Raw genomic sequence first — 17,158 nt, 5'->3', positions numbered from 1 at the left:
ATATTTCATTATAGAACTATCTGCTTAATGTAGGGGTAGACATATTCCCAGTGTCTATACTCTTGACTACATTACATTTGAGCAGGGTTGTCTTCTACTCGCCTCTACTACCCCTTTTTCTTTTAGTGCAAGCATAAATGGTTTTCTTCCTTCACCTTTCTCCTTTTCTTCTTTCTGTGACTGAGTATGCATTTTTTGGCAGTCAGCAGTGTAACTGTCTGAGGAGATTAGCAAATGTTTGATACGGATATTATATTGTATTCCTTCTAACAAGGAATTGTTAAGCCTTGAGGTCTTGTCACGCCCTTAAGGGTGTGTGCAGTTTTCTTCAAAAAAACTTAATTGACTTCATTAAAACAACTGTTCATAACAGCAAAATTATGCACTTATGTGATTTATTGGAAGGATTAGAGTATGTACAAGATCACGTTGTAGAATATACACTAATGTTAAAGTAATTTTATTTTTTTAGGTGTGCAGTGAGTTTTTTGAAGCAGGATTTATGTCAGATGTGGATCTAGATCAGAGCTGCACGTTAAACAAGAAAATTAGAAATGCACAGCTGGCTCAATATAACTTTATCTTAGGTAACTTCAGTATCTTATGTTTCTGAATATCATTTAAGTTTTAATGTTGAGTATAGAGTTTGCCTAGACTCACTTTGTAAAGTAAGTCGTCAGTTTAATATTGTTTTTGATGTGTCTTGCAGTGGTTGGAGAAAAGGAGAAAGCAAATAATGCTGTCAATGTGAGAACAAGAGACAACAAGGTTCATGGAGAAATTTCAGTATCTTCTGCTATTGAAAAACTAAAGAAATTTAAGAATTCACATATTCCAAATGCAGAAGAAGAATTCTAATGTTGCTGTTAGGAAAAAAAATATGTATTAGCTGCCCATGTGAAATAGTGTTGCTTTCCTCCTTTGCAGCAGTAATGCTCATCTGAAAGAATTTGCAGCTAATGGGTGCACAAAACAAGGAAATGTAGCAATGTTGGTGCTTGAAGAATAGCATGAGAATACAAATGCAACTGGTAATTCTTAACAATCCTGTGGGACTCCAATCTGTGGTAGTTGCAGAGGTTTTTCTTAAAAAAAAGTCTTACACTTCTGTTAAAATATGTTGATTTGACTGTGTAAATGAATCAGAGCTGCACTAATTCAAGCAACAGGAGGCAGGGAAATGTACTGGCTGCTGCTACTGCTGCTGAACTGCCTCAGTCACATAGCAGTTGCCTAACTGATGTGGCCTGAAATCCAAAGCTTCACCCGTGGGTTTCATTTTTTTTTTCTAACTCCAAATTATGTCAAATATGTATTTTTGGAGTAGGAGGAAAATAGCTTCTCTGCTGAAAATCTCTGCATCTCTGTTGAAAATCTCAGTGAAAGAAGGCACTGAATGAGCTGGTGGGCTGTCTGCTATAAATGTGATTGCCAAGAATGAAGTTGAATTAACCACTATATCTGTGTGTGCAAAGTGCTTTATTTTTGCCTGTGTTTGCTGTTTGTTTGGCTCTTTAAAAACAAGCAAAAAAAACCCACTAAATTCACCTTTGGGAAACCTTTCCATGTAATTTATTGATTTGCTTGCTTGGGATACTGAGTGCTAAAAAGGTATGGGTGATGTAATGTTCATTGTTTTTCATTTTAAGTATGATGGAATATAAATTGATTATATTTATCTGACTTAATTGTTTATGCTTATAAATGACTTAAAGTTAGTGGTGCAAGCAATTGAATCTTTTTTTAGAACTGAGTTTTAACCATTATTTTTTTCACTTTCATATGCCCTTTCTTAGCAACAAGGCTGAGATCTTGCTCAGTGTTACTCAGTGATGTAAAATATACAACTGTAGTTAATGATTCACATATCACTGAAATGAAACAGAAGGTAGTTTGATACACAAATGTCCTACAAATACATATCTACTGTTCCCTTTTGTCTGCCACTTGTGCAGACTTATGTTCAATGGGCCTATTTTTGGCATGGTGTTAGTCTTGTGAATCAATTTTTGCCAACTGATTATCACCAAATTAAAAAAAAAATCAAAGGAAGAAGTGCTGGGAAAGCTTTCTGTTCAACTCATAATGTGGGGTACTATTTTTAACAATATATTTTTGTGTGTGAAATCTCATGTTTTGTTTACCATACATGAAGTAAGATGTGTTTAGACTCCAGAATTAAAACCTTCATTTTTTTTTAAAAAGTGAATTTCTAGGGTTTTCAAATACAAGACTTCTTAGCACAGATTTATTTTTGTGGTAGCTATCTCAGCTTTCAGGTGAACTGCAGCAGTGGCAGATGTCACTGAAGGCTGTAAATTAAAGGAAGTAGTATAAATCCGTGCTCTGCAGGGTGACGTATGTAGAGAAAAGGACAGGTAGGTAAAGGAAGGGGAAAGAGAGCAATGTCCGTGAGAGGTAGTCTGAAGTGCTAACCACCATCATGAGGATCTTGATGAATAAAATTTGAAAAGATTATAGTTCTGAAAGAAGAGTTAGTAAAAAAGAAGCTGCTATTTATTTTTATTTTTTTTAAATAAAATCTCCCCCTGCTCTGTGAGAGGGGGAGATGATGGATCTGGTAACTGACTGAGTCAAATCTTTGTTATTTATTTATTTATTTTTGCTCCTGCGGGCCCATTTTTGGTCAGCAGGTTCTTCCTGTGATGATTTTTGATCCCTTTCCCAGGCTCCGAGGGAAGGCTGCTACTTTGAGGGCATAGTCAAATGTGAGCGCAAGGTCAGGCCGGGGACTGCCTGCAGCGCTATGTCCCCTCGCTGTGCCATTTTATCCGTCTCGTACCAGGGCGCGCCTCCAGCGCCTCGCTCCCCCCTCCGACCTAATTCCCCTCACAGCGGCTGTGCCGACGGTGCTGCAGCGGCCTCCCCCTCCCGAGGCGCTGCCCCCTCAACCGCAGCCGCTCCTGCCTCGCCCCTCCCAGCCGCGGGCCTCGGCCTCGCCCCGTCGCCGCCCCGCGGCGGGCAGGGCCGGGCCGTGCGGGGAGGCGGCGCAGACAAGATGGCGGCGCTGGCGGCGCTGAGGTCCCTGCGGCGGCTCGGCGGCCTCGCGCTCTTCTTGTCGCAGCTCTACGTTCTCTCTGGCCGCGGTGAGCCTGGCGCCGGCACCGCCTTGCTCCCAGCGCCCCGGGGCCGGGCGGGGAGGCCGGGCGGGGGCACGGCTCGCTGTGGGAGGCTGCGGGCTGCGGCCCTGCCCGCCGGTGGGGGCCGTGCTCCCGGCTGCCCTCAGCCCGGGGCCGAGCCGGGGAGGGTGCGGTGACCTCCCGCCGGGAACCGGGGGCTCCTGGGGCAGGGCGGCGGTAGCTGCCGAGGCGAGGGGCGAGGTGTGAGGGCGAAAGCTCTCCCCGGCACGGCGCGGCCGGCAGGGGCGCGGCCCCGGGCACAGCTCCGCGGCCCCACAGCCGTGGTGGGCAGCCGGCCCCTCGCACTGCGCCATCGGGAGGCTTTGTTCGGCACCAAGTCAGCGTGAAGTAAGCTTGCTGGGCGATGTGTGTAGTCCTCCAGAGGGATGAGGCTGAACTGAAACAAACGTGACTTGTCTGAAAGGAACGAATCAATTCCAGTGCTCGTCTTAACGTGAATGTCCTGAGATTTGTAAAATAAGAAACCATATTTTTATGTATTTTCATTGTCGTTATATTTTGCATTGTATTATGGAACCAGTATGATGAAATCAAACTTTCTGATGGATTTTATTCTAAAAATATAATTTTCTTTTTTTTTTTTTTTTAGCAGGATCTTTGATGACCACGAAGCATTTACAGCCCCAATCTACATTTGCAAAAAGTCTTACTTCAACAAGTACAAATACTCCCAATTTTAAGACAATAGGTACAATGTTATGATATTTCTTTTTTTTTCTTTGTTCTGTGGGCGTTCTTCCTGAGTCTTGAGTCCAGCACTAAAGTCCTTGGATTCTGTCTGAGAAACCTGTGCACGCTATCACATGATTAAAAAACATTGTAGTGTTAACACATTAAGAATTACTTCTAAATGACATTAACAACTAATTTGGATGATATAATTAGATTGTTCATATAAAATGTTACAGGTAAAAATGGTTAGTTACACTGGTATTGTGGTTCATGTGTTTTACACTCATTTTGGATGGTAGAAGTTCTTGAAAGACTTAGGCATTCTGCAAGAAGTTGTTACTGGTCTTTAGCCAATGTAACTACAGTTTTTGTAAATCATTGAAGAGCACATCTAGGTAACAGTGTTTCAGACAGATGAGGTCTGTCAAGAGGTGATTGTGCATATGAACACATACAAAGCTGTTAACTTTGTCCTGAACCAAAGGGAGGTTATATGTGTGGACCTGTTTCTATGCCAAAACTGATTACTTCTGCTGAGAATTACTAGCTGAAAGGCACTCCATGTTAACCCATGTTAAGCACCATTCTCGTGTTGTACTGTATGGTGTTGCTGCGCTGTCCTGCACAGAGCTTCTCAAGAGCTTTGCAGGTTGCTTTGCTGTGTTCTGTGGATAACTTGGATTCTGTTCACTGTATAGTAAGGAAAACCTTGTGCACATTGCCAGTGCATATATGTGTGTGTATATGTAGAGAGACTATATGCTTTTTTATTTTTTTTAATTTTATTAATGTATTTTACCTTTCAGAAAGTACAGAAATTCCATCTTATGTGACTAAATGTCCTAGTAACGGACTTTGCAGTAGATTGCCACCAGACTGTATGACGTGTAACACAAACTATTCTTGTGTATATGGGAAGCCAGCCACTTTTGATTGCAAAGTCAAGCCACATGTTCATTGTGTTGTAAGTAACCTATTACTTTTAAACACAATTTTCAGTAATTTAATTGAAGTGTGGCAAGTTGTCATAAAATTAATCTTTTTTAAAAAATTATTATTTTTTTTTAAAGAGGTTGCCAGATTCTTACGTAGGCAGGTTAACAGTTTTGAAATACATTTAATCTGATTCAACTACAGGCTGTTGGTGGAGAGGCAGATCTCCCCTTCTCTGGGTTGTGTTTCTTGCAATGGATCTTTTTGTCACGCAGCCACATGACTGAGTTAAATCAGCTTGCTGACCAATGAAAACTGAATCATTTTGAGAATGGGGAGGCTAAATTAAAGGTACAAACTGATCTTAAGGATGAGACAGAACAAGTGAGAACAAGCTATTTGTCAGCAGCTTCGGTTAGATTAGAGGAAGCAATAATATTAAAACTCTGCTGAATACCTCTTTGTCAGCTTTCTCATGTTGATTTTCTATAGAACACGGAGGTAGTAAAGAGCGAGTAACTGCCATTTTGCCCAAAATGTCCGTCTATGAAATGTCATTTGATACTGAATGCTGACGTTTTTGTATTATTAATGAAGTGATAATATTGTCCTTCTGTAGGATCAGAATAACCATGAGCAGGAGAACTTTACAATTAACATGACGTGCCAGTTTTGCTGGCAGCTTGCAACAACGGATTATGTATGTACCAATTCTACAAACTGCATGACAGTTTCTTGTCCACGACAGCGATACAATGCCACTTGTACAGTGCGGGATCACATTCATTGTTTAGGTAAGGCAGGGTAAAGAAGATTTTGTAAAGTTTGTTTTCTAAAATGTCTTAACATTTTTATAGAGGGTCAACACAATGATTGTTTATAGCAGTTACAGTATCTTGATTGGTCTATTTTTCTATGGTTACATTTTAGTTTTTACTTTTAAAAGTGACACCTAATTGTGTATGTTGTTTTTTAGGACTGATTGTATACCTTGATGTGAGAGAAATAGGTCTATTTTATTTTTGACCACTTCTATGATTCAGACTAATTTGGACAACATTAATAGAAGCAATTTCAAATGTCTCAGCAGGACAATTAAAAATGTCACGCTGATTTCCCCCAAGTAGTTAAATGTTTCCTGTTTATTTGTTCAATTATCTTGCATTTTCTCTGGTGTGAGAGAGAGATTGATGGAACAGAGGACTGTGGAGTATAGGCATTTTTTAAAAGTGCTTGTTTCAATTAGTGTCAACCCTTTTAGGCTCTTGTTAGAGAAATACAGTAAGCTTTTGCTTCACATGTCATGTTCTTACTCATTACATGATCTTTGTCTGTTGCATTAAGGTTTGAACGTTTTCTAATGTTTAGGTAATCGAGTCTTTCCAAAGATGCTCTATTGCAACTGGACTGGAGGTTATAAGTGGTCTACTGCCTTGGCGCTAAGGTACACAAGAACTATTAGAGGACTTAAAGGTTAAAATGTGTATTATTATAAACATACTATGTATAAAATCTTCAGTCTGCTTTTGTGCTTAGTGGGTGTTTTTAATGGTGTACTGAGTACCGCATACTTAATATAGTCTGGTGTAGGGTTTGGAGGCGTATGATGCCAGAAGATTTCATTTACAATATTTGCTGTCTTAAGTAAGTAGAGCTTGAAAGAAAATATTTTTTTTACCCTATTTCTATATCAAATGTACTTTCTCCAGTGCATGTGCGAATGCTTCTTAGGCTTCACAAGTGATTCTTTTTTTCTGAGTAGTGAGGACGTGTGTTCTTTTATTCTGTATGGTGTCAAATGAGGTATAATGCTCAGAAAATTCTGTACACTTCAGATGTTTCCACCCCTTTGTAATATGCTTAAAGTAATTAGGGCTGAAAATTAACTGAATTACTTCTTGGCATCTGAAATGAAAGCAGCAATTTCTGAATTTGATAGATACCACTGAGCTGTGTGTAGTTGGCTTATACTTGTTAAGACTTCTTTACAAAGTGTTACAGGTAGAAGTGCTTTAAAAGGGAAGGTTGTTGCATTTTTAAATTATTAGGGAAGAGACCAGTGTAGCAGTTTTGAAATAACTGTTTAGGTGATTTTTGACGTATTAAGCCATTAGAGCACCACAATAGTGATTTGAAAGTAAATGAAGTTCTTTGGTCGTACTACCTTTTTCATTAAATTTTAGTACTTCAGAAATGATAAATTAGGTAGTAAGAGTCTGTGTTCCCTAAGACAAAGATATAATAACACTCTGATTAAGAACGTGATCTAACACACTTTCCTTTATAGCAAGACTTGTTCACTCTACCACCAGCTGGAGAAATTAATCACTGCACGAATACTACATGGGGCCGAGTGTACCATTTGGTTCTGTGTTTCTATAGCTTGTTTGTTTGTTTGCTTAAGTTTCTGCCAGGTTAGAAAAGTAGAGAGACAGATTTTTGTTTGAGAATTTTGGTTGTTATTGCTTGTCACGAATGACAAACTCAAGTCTCTGGATAATATTAATTGGCTAAGAATGCTTTTTTATCCAAAAGCTTACTTAGTGACTCATCTCTTTTTGTACAAAAAATAAGTTTCTTGCACAATGTAAAACAGAACTATCATCAGTTTGTAGGTTGATCAGAAAGGTGCAACAGAAAAAAAGTACAGAGAAAAAAGTGTATCACAAAAATTGAGTTCAGCTAAAAATCATTAAATCCTGTTTTCGTTCCTATAGCATCACCCTTGGTGGATTTGGAGCAGATCGTTTCTATTTGGGCCAGTGGCGGGAAGGTCTGGGAAAACTCTTCAGCTTTGGCGGACTTGGAATATGGACACTAATTGATGTGCTACTCATTGGTGTGGGCTATGTGGGACCTGCAGATGGTTCTCTTTATATTTAAATGTAGATGCAACATATTTCAGAGAGGAGTAATTGTGTGGAAAAGGCTCTAAGGAGAAGAACGTAGAAATTTGAGCCGTTGAGTTAGAACAAAGAACAGCTGTTCTTTTTATGTGCATATATTTTAATGTACAGTATCTGTACTTAGTTTGCCTTTAACTAAGGTAAAATAAAAGAGTGGATCACTAAGTTGACATTCATTTCCTTTCTTTTATGGACATGCTATTTTTCTATGAAAAAAGTTGAACAGCTAGCTGGATTCTGCACTGTTGAGCTTGGATGGTCTGTCAAGCATCAAACAGATGTAAGCTACCTTGAATATTGAGTTGTTTACTTCATATTGTATCTCTGAGTTTAACTTTAACTTACTTAAACATGTTAGTAATATTTTTTTTTTGTATTTGTGGAAGGATAATTTCTTTGCCTGAGGTACTCTAGCAGTATGTAGAGCACCATGTTCTGTGATCTTAATTACGTTTATCTCTGTTTTGGGGCATAGCAAGACATTTGCTTAGTGACTTGTTGACTGAAAACTGCAGGGTTATAGGATTAGATTGCGCTAACACTAAAATCTAAATATGAAATGAAATACCTTTTAGGATTATGCCAGGATGTCTGTATTTAGCTTGGGTTCGAGTGAAAGGTACATTTATTCTTGTGCTAGCAAACTTGCAAGTTAATTACAAAAAAAATTAAGGAGAGGGGGTGGGGAATATAACCAATATAATCCAGTTCAGACTCGTAGCGCTGCGTTTGGGGACGAAGTACCACGGTCAGGGCAGGGGCCGGGCCGAGTGCAGCGGGTGCTCCCGCCCGTCCCGGCGCCCCTCCGCCGCCGCTTGTCGCTTCTCTCGAATAAAGTGCAGCTGTACCGGCACCTCGCCTTCCTTGTCGTTCTTGGGGACTCGCCACCTGCCGCGGCGCTGGGGCTGGAGGGGCCGGCCCCGGGGGCGGGCAGTCGCTGTGACACCGCCCCCTGGGCACCGCGCCGAGATGGCGGCCGACAGGGAGCGGGACCGGGACGGGACCGGGACGGGGAGCGGGAGCTGCGCTTCTACCGGGAGCTGCCCAAAGTGGTGAGCGCCGGGCACCGGGGGCTCAGCGGGGGAGCGGCCGGCCTGGCGCTGCCCGCCCCTCAGCCGTGTGGTGCCGGTGGTGGCGGCGGGCTCGGGCCGACCCACCGGGCCCCCCCTTTGCCTGCTCCCCTGTTCCCGTAGAGCTTTTCCGTAACGCCCTCTGCCGAGGCCCGCCGGTCCCTTGTCAGGCGCTGGCCGCGTTCGCCTCCCCGGCTCGCTGCGGCGCTCCCGGCCGTCCCTCTAGCACCGCCGGCTGAGCGTGCTCCTTGCTTCTCGCCCTGTTTTCGGCCGGGGCCTGCCCGCGATAAGGCCTTGCCGAGGGGCGCGGTTGGGGCGCTCCACGGCCGCGCTATCGGCCGCACCACGCCGGGCTCCACAGCGCGGCCCGGCCCGCTCCTCCCCGTCAGACGTGGGCTGAGGGACCTGCCTCGGCATCCAGCTGAGCTCTGCCGGGTGCTGGGCTTGTAAGGCTGTGGTAGGGCTGAACCTCTCGGTACGTGCCAGCTGCGGCTCCTGCTGAGCCGTTGGAGTGAGTTGTGCACCTCCACAGTTCGATAGGGTGATGTGAGCCCTTCTTTGCTTGTGGATTTCGCGCTTCAGCAATCTGAAAAGTAATATCTTTATATAAAATATAAAATAATAATATCTTTATATAAAAAAAATCTTTATATAAATAAGTAATATCTTTATATAAAAGCCAAATTAAATCTTGAGAGAGTTAACGTTTTCAACATGCTTTCCATTCCAAACATTCAAGAAGCATTTCATCAAGCTTTTCTTACCCCACTGAGAAGGGCGGGATGCAGGTGGGTCTGTGTAGCGAGGCATATGCTTTGCAGACAGGTTTTGAACAAGTTGGGAGGGCACTAGGGAACTGTTTCATACATCAGGTGCCAAGAAATCATAAGGAGGAACAGAGATGAAGTGAGGAATGGAGTTGAGGATCTGGGGTTTGGATCTGTCAGTCAGGTTGACAAGAGAAAGTCAGGCAGAAATCAGTCTCAGGCAGTGGAGGGCAATTAGTCCAGGTGCTGTTAATGGGTTGAGACTGCATCTTGCTGGATCTCTGGTGTGAGTTAAGGCTTCAAAGTATTGAGAAAAAAAAATAGTTGAGCAGATTAGCGCCAATTAGCTGGAGAGCTCTTTCCTAAGCTAGCTGTGCATCTGGTGAGATCAGTGCTAACAACAGCCGTCTGAGTGAGAGACAAATATGACCAGTCTTAGCTATACTTGTGCATGTGAAAGTGTGAGGAAGCAGTTGTTAGCCAAACGTGGAGATTACTGTTTCGCTCCAAGTTGGAAAATAACAATTATGTAAGATACAAGAACGCTAACACAAACAAGGTGTAGGAGCCCTACTTTTCACTTAAAAGAAACAAATCCATAACGTATTTTCCCCCCTAGGAACTTCATGCTCATTTGAATGGCTGTATCAGTTCTGCCACAATGAAGAAACTTATGGCCCAGAAACCATACCTTCAGATCCAGAATGGAATGACTATGATTGACAAAGGGAAGAAAAGAACCTTAGATGAGTGAGTAGATTCGTGTGTGTGAGATGAACATTTACCAAGTGTCTTTTAATTCAATTGAAAACAGAACTGTATGGCATTGTATACTGACTGCAGAAAATATGTATTGAAGTCTTATTATAGTAAAATCTGTTGATTTTTTTCTAGTTGTATCTATCTAAGAGGTGACTTTAGATCAGTTTTTGCAAACACATTTGCAAACAAAATGTAAATCTTGTGTCAATATTTTCTCTTGATAAAGTACTGTTACCTTCTACAATCAAAAATTGCTTCTAAGATTGTCTTGATTGCCCTATAAGGGAAAATTCAACATGTAATTTAAGCTACAGATTGGTAATTGAACACTGAGTATGTTTTCACGATATAGGTGTCTTTTTTTCTTTGAATACTCATTGTTCTGTTCAATCTTATTTTATTTTTTAACTTTTTATTTTAGATGTTTTCAGATGTTTCAGATCATCTATCAGATTACCACTAGGGCTGAAGATATTTTACTGGTAAGCTAATTAAGATTTAGCTTCAAACAAACAAGCAATATGCAAAGTCAAAATTGGTTGGTTTAACAGCATTGGTTTCCAAGTAACAATATCAACATTGTTCCCTTCAATTGGAAGTCAAATTTACTAGTGTAAGACACGTTAATTTTGAAATACGGGATTTTATATAACTTTTCAGTTTGATATATTTTTAAAAGCAGTGAGCTTCCAGTATGGTGGTCAGTATACCACTCAGATGGTTAGACTGCTAGTGTCTTGAAAATGCGATGTCTGTTCATCGTTAGCAAAGCTTCAATTTACCATACTTTCCTTTATCTTCTTTGGCTCATTATATATCAAGACTACATAACTAGGATATTTACCATGGATTACAATGTTGACAGGAAGAGTGGTTGTGTGATCACAACAGAGAAGAAAGTGGTTGTAGTGTCCTCTTTCTTCCTCATGTAAAAAGACTTCTAGGAAGCCTGTTAGAAATTGGAGAAAGATGCAGTAGCTGTGAAGGGGTTATGAGTGTGCCGGCTGAGGAGTGCTCTTGTTCAGATGTGGAAATTCTCGTTTGTTGTAACTCTTTCTAGTGTCTGTGAGGGAACTGAAGGTACCTATCATGGGTAGTGTTTTCAGGGACAGGGAGTGCTGGAAACACATGGGCCTGAACTTTTGTAAGTGTTTCATGCCAAAAGGTAAGTAGGTCTTTCTGTTGTAAAAGAGAATATAAACTATTGTAAGGGTTACTTTCATGATGTTGAACATACTGTTTCTTATTCAGATAACTAAAGATGTTATTAAAGAATTTGCTGATGATGGCGTCAAGTATCTGGAATTAAGGAGCACTCCTAGAGAAGAAAAGTCCACAGGTATAGTCTGTTCTAGTTTTAATTTTTAAGTCCGATGTACTATAAGACTTAGTTAAGATTATGCTAATAACAAGGCAAGTCAAATTCAGTTGGTTCAATAAAAATTATTTTAAATATGAAAGCAAAGATTTAGTGAAGTAAAAACATGTCACTTCGCTATTAGATTTTTGGGGATGAAGAGGTGTTGGTTATAATTCCATTATCCAAGAATTTGGGTTATTCATTTCACTGTGACATCTGAATGTGCTAATATGTTTAATAGCTGATATATTTTATTTCTATTTCTCCATCTTTTATTTTCTTTTATATATAGTTTAACAGAAATGCATAAGAGAAGTCGTATTGCTACATTCTGATTCATAATAAGTTACTTTTCCCAGATGCTTGGAGGAGGCTTAATCCAAATATATGTTCAAAGTTAAACTGTATTTAGAAATTGAATTAGAACTATGTAAATTAGAAAACTATGGAGTAAAATCAAAGATGCAAACTGAAACTAGAGAGTTGGGTCTGCAGCATAATAAAATTAATTCAAATATGTTGATTCCAAATGTGTACATGTGTTTGTAGGTATGACCAAAAGGATGTATGTTGAAACTATACTTGAGGGTATAAAGCAATGTAAAGAAGAAGGCTTGGATATAGATGTAAGGTAAATAAAGCACATGGAGTGCTTCTGTTTCAAGGTTTTGTTCAGTCTGATACTCAGTCATGGTTTGCAGAGAGATTTACAAATTAGTATAGAAAAGAAAACAGTGTCTAAACCAGATTAAGTTTTAGTGATTTCTGTATATATAATTTTTATTAGCATGCAATTTGACTAATAAAAGCTTTTTTACAGAAAGTCACCTGTAAAATGGAATGGAAACAGATAATTCATATGGAATCCTTTTTTTTTATCTTTCTTTTCCACTTTTAGAGAATAAAAGTGGATGCAACCTTTCAGCTCTAATACTGTCCATTCACTGCAATGTTTTCAGGAGCTGTGCTTTTGAAGGAAATTGCATTAAATAGTCTTTTTCAGGGCCTACGTTCATTGCAAGATTTTTATTGGAGTAGCTGCACAAGCAACCTGCAGTAAAGGGAGGTAGTTAAAATGAACAGAAAGGTTTTACAAGATGTCAGTGGTTGCTTATGGGCAAGGAATCTGCATGGCTCTCTTATTTTTTCAGTAGCAAGCAATTAGATTTATTTGTGTAAGCTGAAGATTTTTCATTTTTCCTGTGTGCCTTTCTGAGAGGTTGCTCACCTGATGCTGCAGGCTGCAAAAGAGCAATGTATTGTTCCCTGCCCTCCCTCTCACCATGGCTGCTGCATTTCACAGGGTCACATCTTGATCTGATTGATATCCCTCTGCATTTTGGTGCCTTCATTCCTTGAACAGTTTCTGTACAACTATTCTCTGTAGTCAACCATGAAGGAAGTGAAGTGCCGTTTTTATTGGTATGAGATTTGTTGGTCTCTTGACACTACAACTTGTATTTTACCGGACATGTACGCTTATCTCCTAGATTATTAATAGCAATAAACAGAAGAGGTGGCCCGGCAGTTGCTAAGCAGACTGTTAAACTTGCTGAAGAATTCCTTCTTTCCACTGATGGAGTTGTAGTAGGACTTGATCTCAGTGGTGATCCAACTGTAAGTTTTTGTTTCGTTTTGATCTGTCCTTGAAGATAAATATTTAATATTGTGTAACAGAAAGCAGTTCCAAAAATACTTTGTTCTTTTAAGTTTTTGTCCTATGTTTGTTACTAGTTTGATTGACTTGCTCATAATTTTGATACCAGGTTAATCCCTGTTGCTATATGGGAGAAAGAATCCCTAAACAAAGGATTTGTAGATTTTAACACTGAAAAAAGAGCCTCTGAAAAGCAGCATTATCTGGCAAGTGTCTGTTAGTAAATTGTAGCTGCAGGTTGACTGTGTTGAAGTAAATGAAATACTATTTTGAGTTGACATTAGTATAAACTTTGTTTAGATGCAACGTATACTCTTGGGTATTAAACAAGCAGAAAAAAAAAATAAATTTGAGGATAGCTGTCAAATTGAAATGAAATAGCTGTAGGTGGCAGTTATGGAACCAGTATCAAAATCAAGACGGTTGACTTATCACTCACTGTTGAGCATCATCTGAATTACTGATGTTTGGCCAATTTGACTAAATTGTGCCCATATAGCAGAACGTTATCTGATGTGCTGCGATCAAAAATGGAATAACAACAAAAGAAAATAATTCAATGTAGCTGTACTTGAATTATTTTTTCATATTGCTAGGCTTTTAAATCATATAACTAGAGGAGTTCTGTAGAACAAGATGTAGAATGATGATGTGTTTCTGTCTTCAAGGCAGGACGTGGTCAAGATTTTTTGGAACCCCTCTCAGAAGCAAAAAAAAGCAGGTCTAAAGCTGGCATTACATCTTTCAGAGGTAAAAGTTTTATCTATTTTAATTCTCTGTAATTCCTATTTCATAAAAACCTTGATGAAACTAACATTAACTTCTGTGGATTTTGAACTTTTCGTGAAAAACTGATGCCCTGTAGTTTGGGGCATTTTTGACAAAAGAAAACAATGAGAAATCTTCAACAATCATTTGTGAATGAGAACTGTCAAAATGTTTCTTACTGTGTTATACCTAGTGGGGTGGAGGCAGGTGTGAATTTGAAAATTAGAAACACTCCAGGAGATTCACTGTTCTTTTTCTGGTATTTTATTAGAAGGCATGTATAGTAAAAGTCATGCAGTTTCATGAGTAAAATTTTACTTTCTATTTGCTCTGTTTATATCAGTAGAATGAGTTGAACTTCTCCATACAATGTGGTGAATTGGTGGCTAAAATTTACTCTGAGACTGATAAACACTGAAAGCATTTAATTCCTTCAAGAAATTAGACAAGATGTATGTGGCAACACATCTATTTATATCTATATGTGCAGTTTGAGGCCTCCAAATATAGGTACTTCAGAGTTTCAATTAGTGATTTTCTGCTGCATACCCCTTTTAAAATTATAGAATATGCCGAGTTGGAAGGGGCCCACAAGGATCATCGAGCCCAACTCCCGGCACCACACAGGTCAATCCAAAAATTCAGACCATGTGACTTAAGTGCACAGTCCAAAAGCTTCTTAAACTCCGACAGGCTTGGTGATGGCTTCTTTGAGTTATAATTCAATGTTGGGAGTCACTTTCATGCACTTTTTCTTTCTTTAGAGGGTAGCAATGCAGACATTTACTCTAGTTAACACTTTCATTTTGATTAGATATGTTGTGAAAATAGAACTTGAACTCGGTTGTAATTATTTAATATGCTATTTTATGCCGCATTGACAGAATGTAAAATATATCCTCTCTAGATTCCAAATCAAGAAGAGGAGACTAAAGTTCTCCTGGGCCTGCCTCCTGACAGAATTGGACATGGAACATTTCTCAACTCTGCAACAACTGGTTCAGAAGAATTAGTGCCACTTGTTAGACAGAATCATATACCTATTGGTAAGAAAAAAACGTTAAGAAATTACTTGGTAATCTCTGGACTTCAGAATATCGTGCTTACTGCTCATCTAAGTAACTCTGATTTGTCTTTGACCAGCTATGACTTAGGAAACAATTAACATGGCAGTGTATGTGAGAGAATTACCTGTGCAAGTATACTGGTGACACTTGCATTTTTGATGTATTTGTAGTGGCAATTGATGTCTCAAATGAAAAGGAAACTAAATCATAACCCTTGGTTACTATGAAAAGGCTGTGTGGTGTTTGTGTATCTGGTTTGCAAGCTCCCAAAATTTTACACACAGCCAGTAGTTAAGAAAAAAATGGCTACTGAACTTCCTCAGAAGATCTTACAAAATATTTAAAGCAATGAAATTAAGGAAACAACAGTAGTTGATTTTAATTTTCATTTAGGGATAGAAGCAAGTCTATTAGTGTGTCAAAACCATATAATTCTGTTTGACATATATCCTTCTTATTTCTTCTTTTTTTTTGCCTTAGAACTTTGCATGACATCAAACATCAAAACTCAGACAGTACCTTCCTGTGACAAACACCATTTTGGATACTGGTACAACATGGGCCACCCTGCAGTGCTCTGTGTAAGTTTTTTATTTTAACCATGTATTTATACCAAGAGCAAAACTAGTGTGAAATTGGAGAAGTATATCTCCTTTTCTGGCTCAGAGCTTACTAAAAATTTGAGTTGTGGCAGCAAATAATCTGCTTACAGCAAGTCATAATGTTCTGTTTGAGAAATGCTTGTAGTACAAATGGAAGTTCTTAATATTTATCTATATAGAGAAAATTTCCTCTTTATAATAAGATCAGCAATATATGCAGTGACCATCTTAACTGTTTATATACTGATAGACTTCACTTAAACATATTGGTCCAACACTTGCTTTTAAGCTTGTGCTTACATGGGTATTGTGTTGAATGATTTTGAGTGAAAATAGGGCAAATAACATATGAAATAATAACCAACAGATGAAAGAACTGGAGGGCAATGTGAAAAACAGCAAGGTGAAACTGGTTTGTAATGTGTGGGCAAAACCCTTCTTGATGTAGAAGAACTAACTTAAACTTTTTGTTTGTTTCAATTCAACTCCAGACCGATGATAAAGGTGTATTTGCAACAGATCTATCACAAGAATATGAGCTGGTTGCAAAAACATTTAATCTGACTCGATCGCAGATGTGGAATCTTTCCTATGAATCAATCAACTATATCTTTGCTTCAAGTGAAGTAAAATCAAAACTAAGGGAACAGTGGTGTAAATTGAAGCCAACTCTGTTTGGTTAATCAAACTGTTGTTCTAATTTAGCTTAGTTAATAACTTTTTTTTAAAAAAAAGAGAAAAGAAAGAAATCCCTGGCTTGGGCTTTTTGGCTTTTTTCAGACTTCAGGCTTAGAAATCCATTCCATAAATCATGCCTTTGCAAAAAGAACACAGACATGCATCCTTTGTTAGTGAGGACAGAAGTAAGTGTCCTTTCATAGCTGGGAAGAGCCCTCAATTAGTGACGAAAGTCCTAAATGTGTCATCAGGTGTTTTTTATCCATTTGATATGACATTCAAAACAAAATAACACCAACAACAAAAGGTAATTGGAATATGTCATCGTACCAGAACCATTTGAGACTCAGATTAAGGTAAAGGCACGGTTGTTAGGGTTTAAAAGCTATCTGTTGGTAACATTATGCCAAGCAGTTTGGATATGTGGTGTGTGGATTTGTTTTTTGTATTGTTTTTAAGCAACTGATTGCATGGGAAAACAACCTCATGGAGAATGAAACATTTGTCTCAAGGGAATTTAATATTGCATCTGCTTTTATTGCAGTATATGTATAACTGAAACCTGCTGTGACTTGTCTACTATATGAGGTGGTGCCTACTGGTACAGTCAGTATTGATAGTATTTAGACAAAGATAAGAATCTTGAAAGCCTCAGCAAATTGTGACATCCTTGGGGCAAATGGTCTAATTCTTGAAATACTTTTTAGAATTTCTATTTGTTTCTTGTAAAGGGTAATAAAAATACTTTGAACCTG

At 39.1% G+C, this 17,158-nt stretch overlaps 2 protein-coding genes across 6 annotated transcripts in view; both read left to right on the top strand.

Annotated features, from left to right (window-relative positions):
• The window catches only part of LOC121075859 (threonine--tRNA ligase 1, cytoplasmic-like), a 19,855-nt gene extending 11,330 nt beyond the window's left edge, over positions 1 to 8,525 (top strand). The window contains exons 18-23 of one of the 5 annotated variants that reach the window (XM_040569558.1): positions 473 to 587; positions 3,751 to 3,849; positions 4,640 to 4,797; positions 5,386 to 5,560; positions 6,135 to 6,210; positions 7,484 to 8,525. In XM_040569558.1, the coding sequence (XP_040425492.1) occupies positions 473 to 587; positions 3,751 to 3,849; positions 4,640 to 4,797; positions 5,386 to 5,560; positions 6,135 to 6,210; positions 7,484 to 7,649 (789 nt within the window). In that variant the 3' untranslated portion in view covers positions 7,650 to 8,525. Of the gene's footprint in view, positions 1 to 472; positions 588 to 709; positions 1,681 to 2,979; positions 3,108 to 3,750; positions 3,850 to 4,639; positions 4,798 to 5,385; positions 5,561 to 6,134; positions 6,211 to 7,483 lie in introns of those variants that run through there. The other 4 variants (XM_040569559.1, XM_040569561.1, XM_040569562.1 and 1 more) reach the window with 4 other exon arrangements.
• Positions 8,329 to 17,158, top strand: ADAL (adenosine deaminase like; the record flags this gene model as incomplete). Its single annotated transcript, XM_040570317.1, is given in 11 exon segments — positions 8,329 to 8,724; positions 10,129 to 10,259; positions 10,693 to 10,753; positions 11,523 to 11,610; positions 12,181 to 12,262; positions 13,122 to 13,248; positions 13,957 to 13,998; positions 14,000 to 14,038; positions 14,964 to 15,102; positions 15,604 to 15,704; positions 16,217 to 17,158. Coding segments are annotated over 11 exon segments (1,398 nt in total), but the record flags the coding sequence as incomplete, so codon positions are not given.

The sequence above is a fragment of the Cygnus olor genome, chromosome 11, assembly GCF_009769625.2.
Source record: "Cygnus olor isolate bCygOlo1 chromosome 11, bCygOlo1.pri.v2, whole genome shotgun sequence".
Classification (NCBI taxonomy): Eukaryota; Metazoa; Chordata; class Aves; order Anseriformes; family Anatidae; genus Cygnus; species Cygnus olor.
This window is presented reverse-complemented; position numbering and strand designations above follow the sequence as displayed.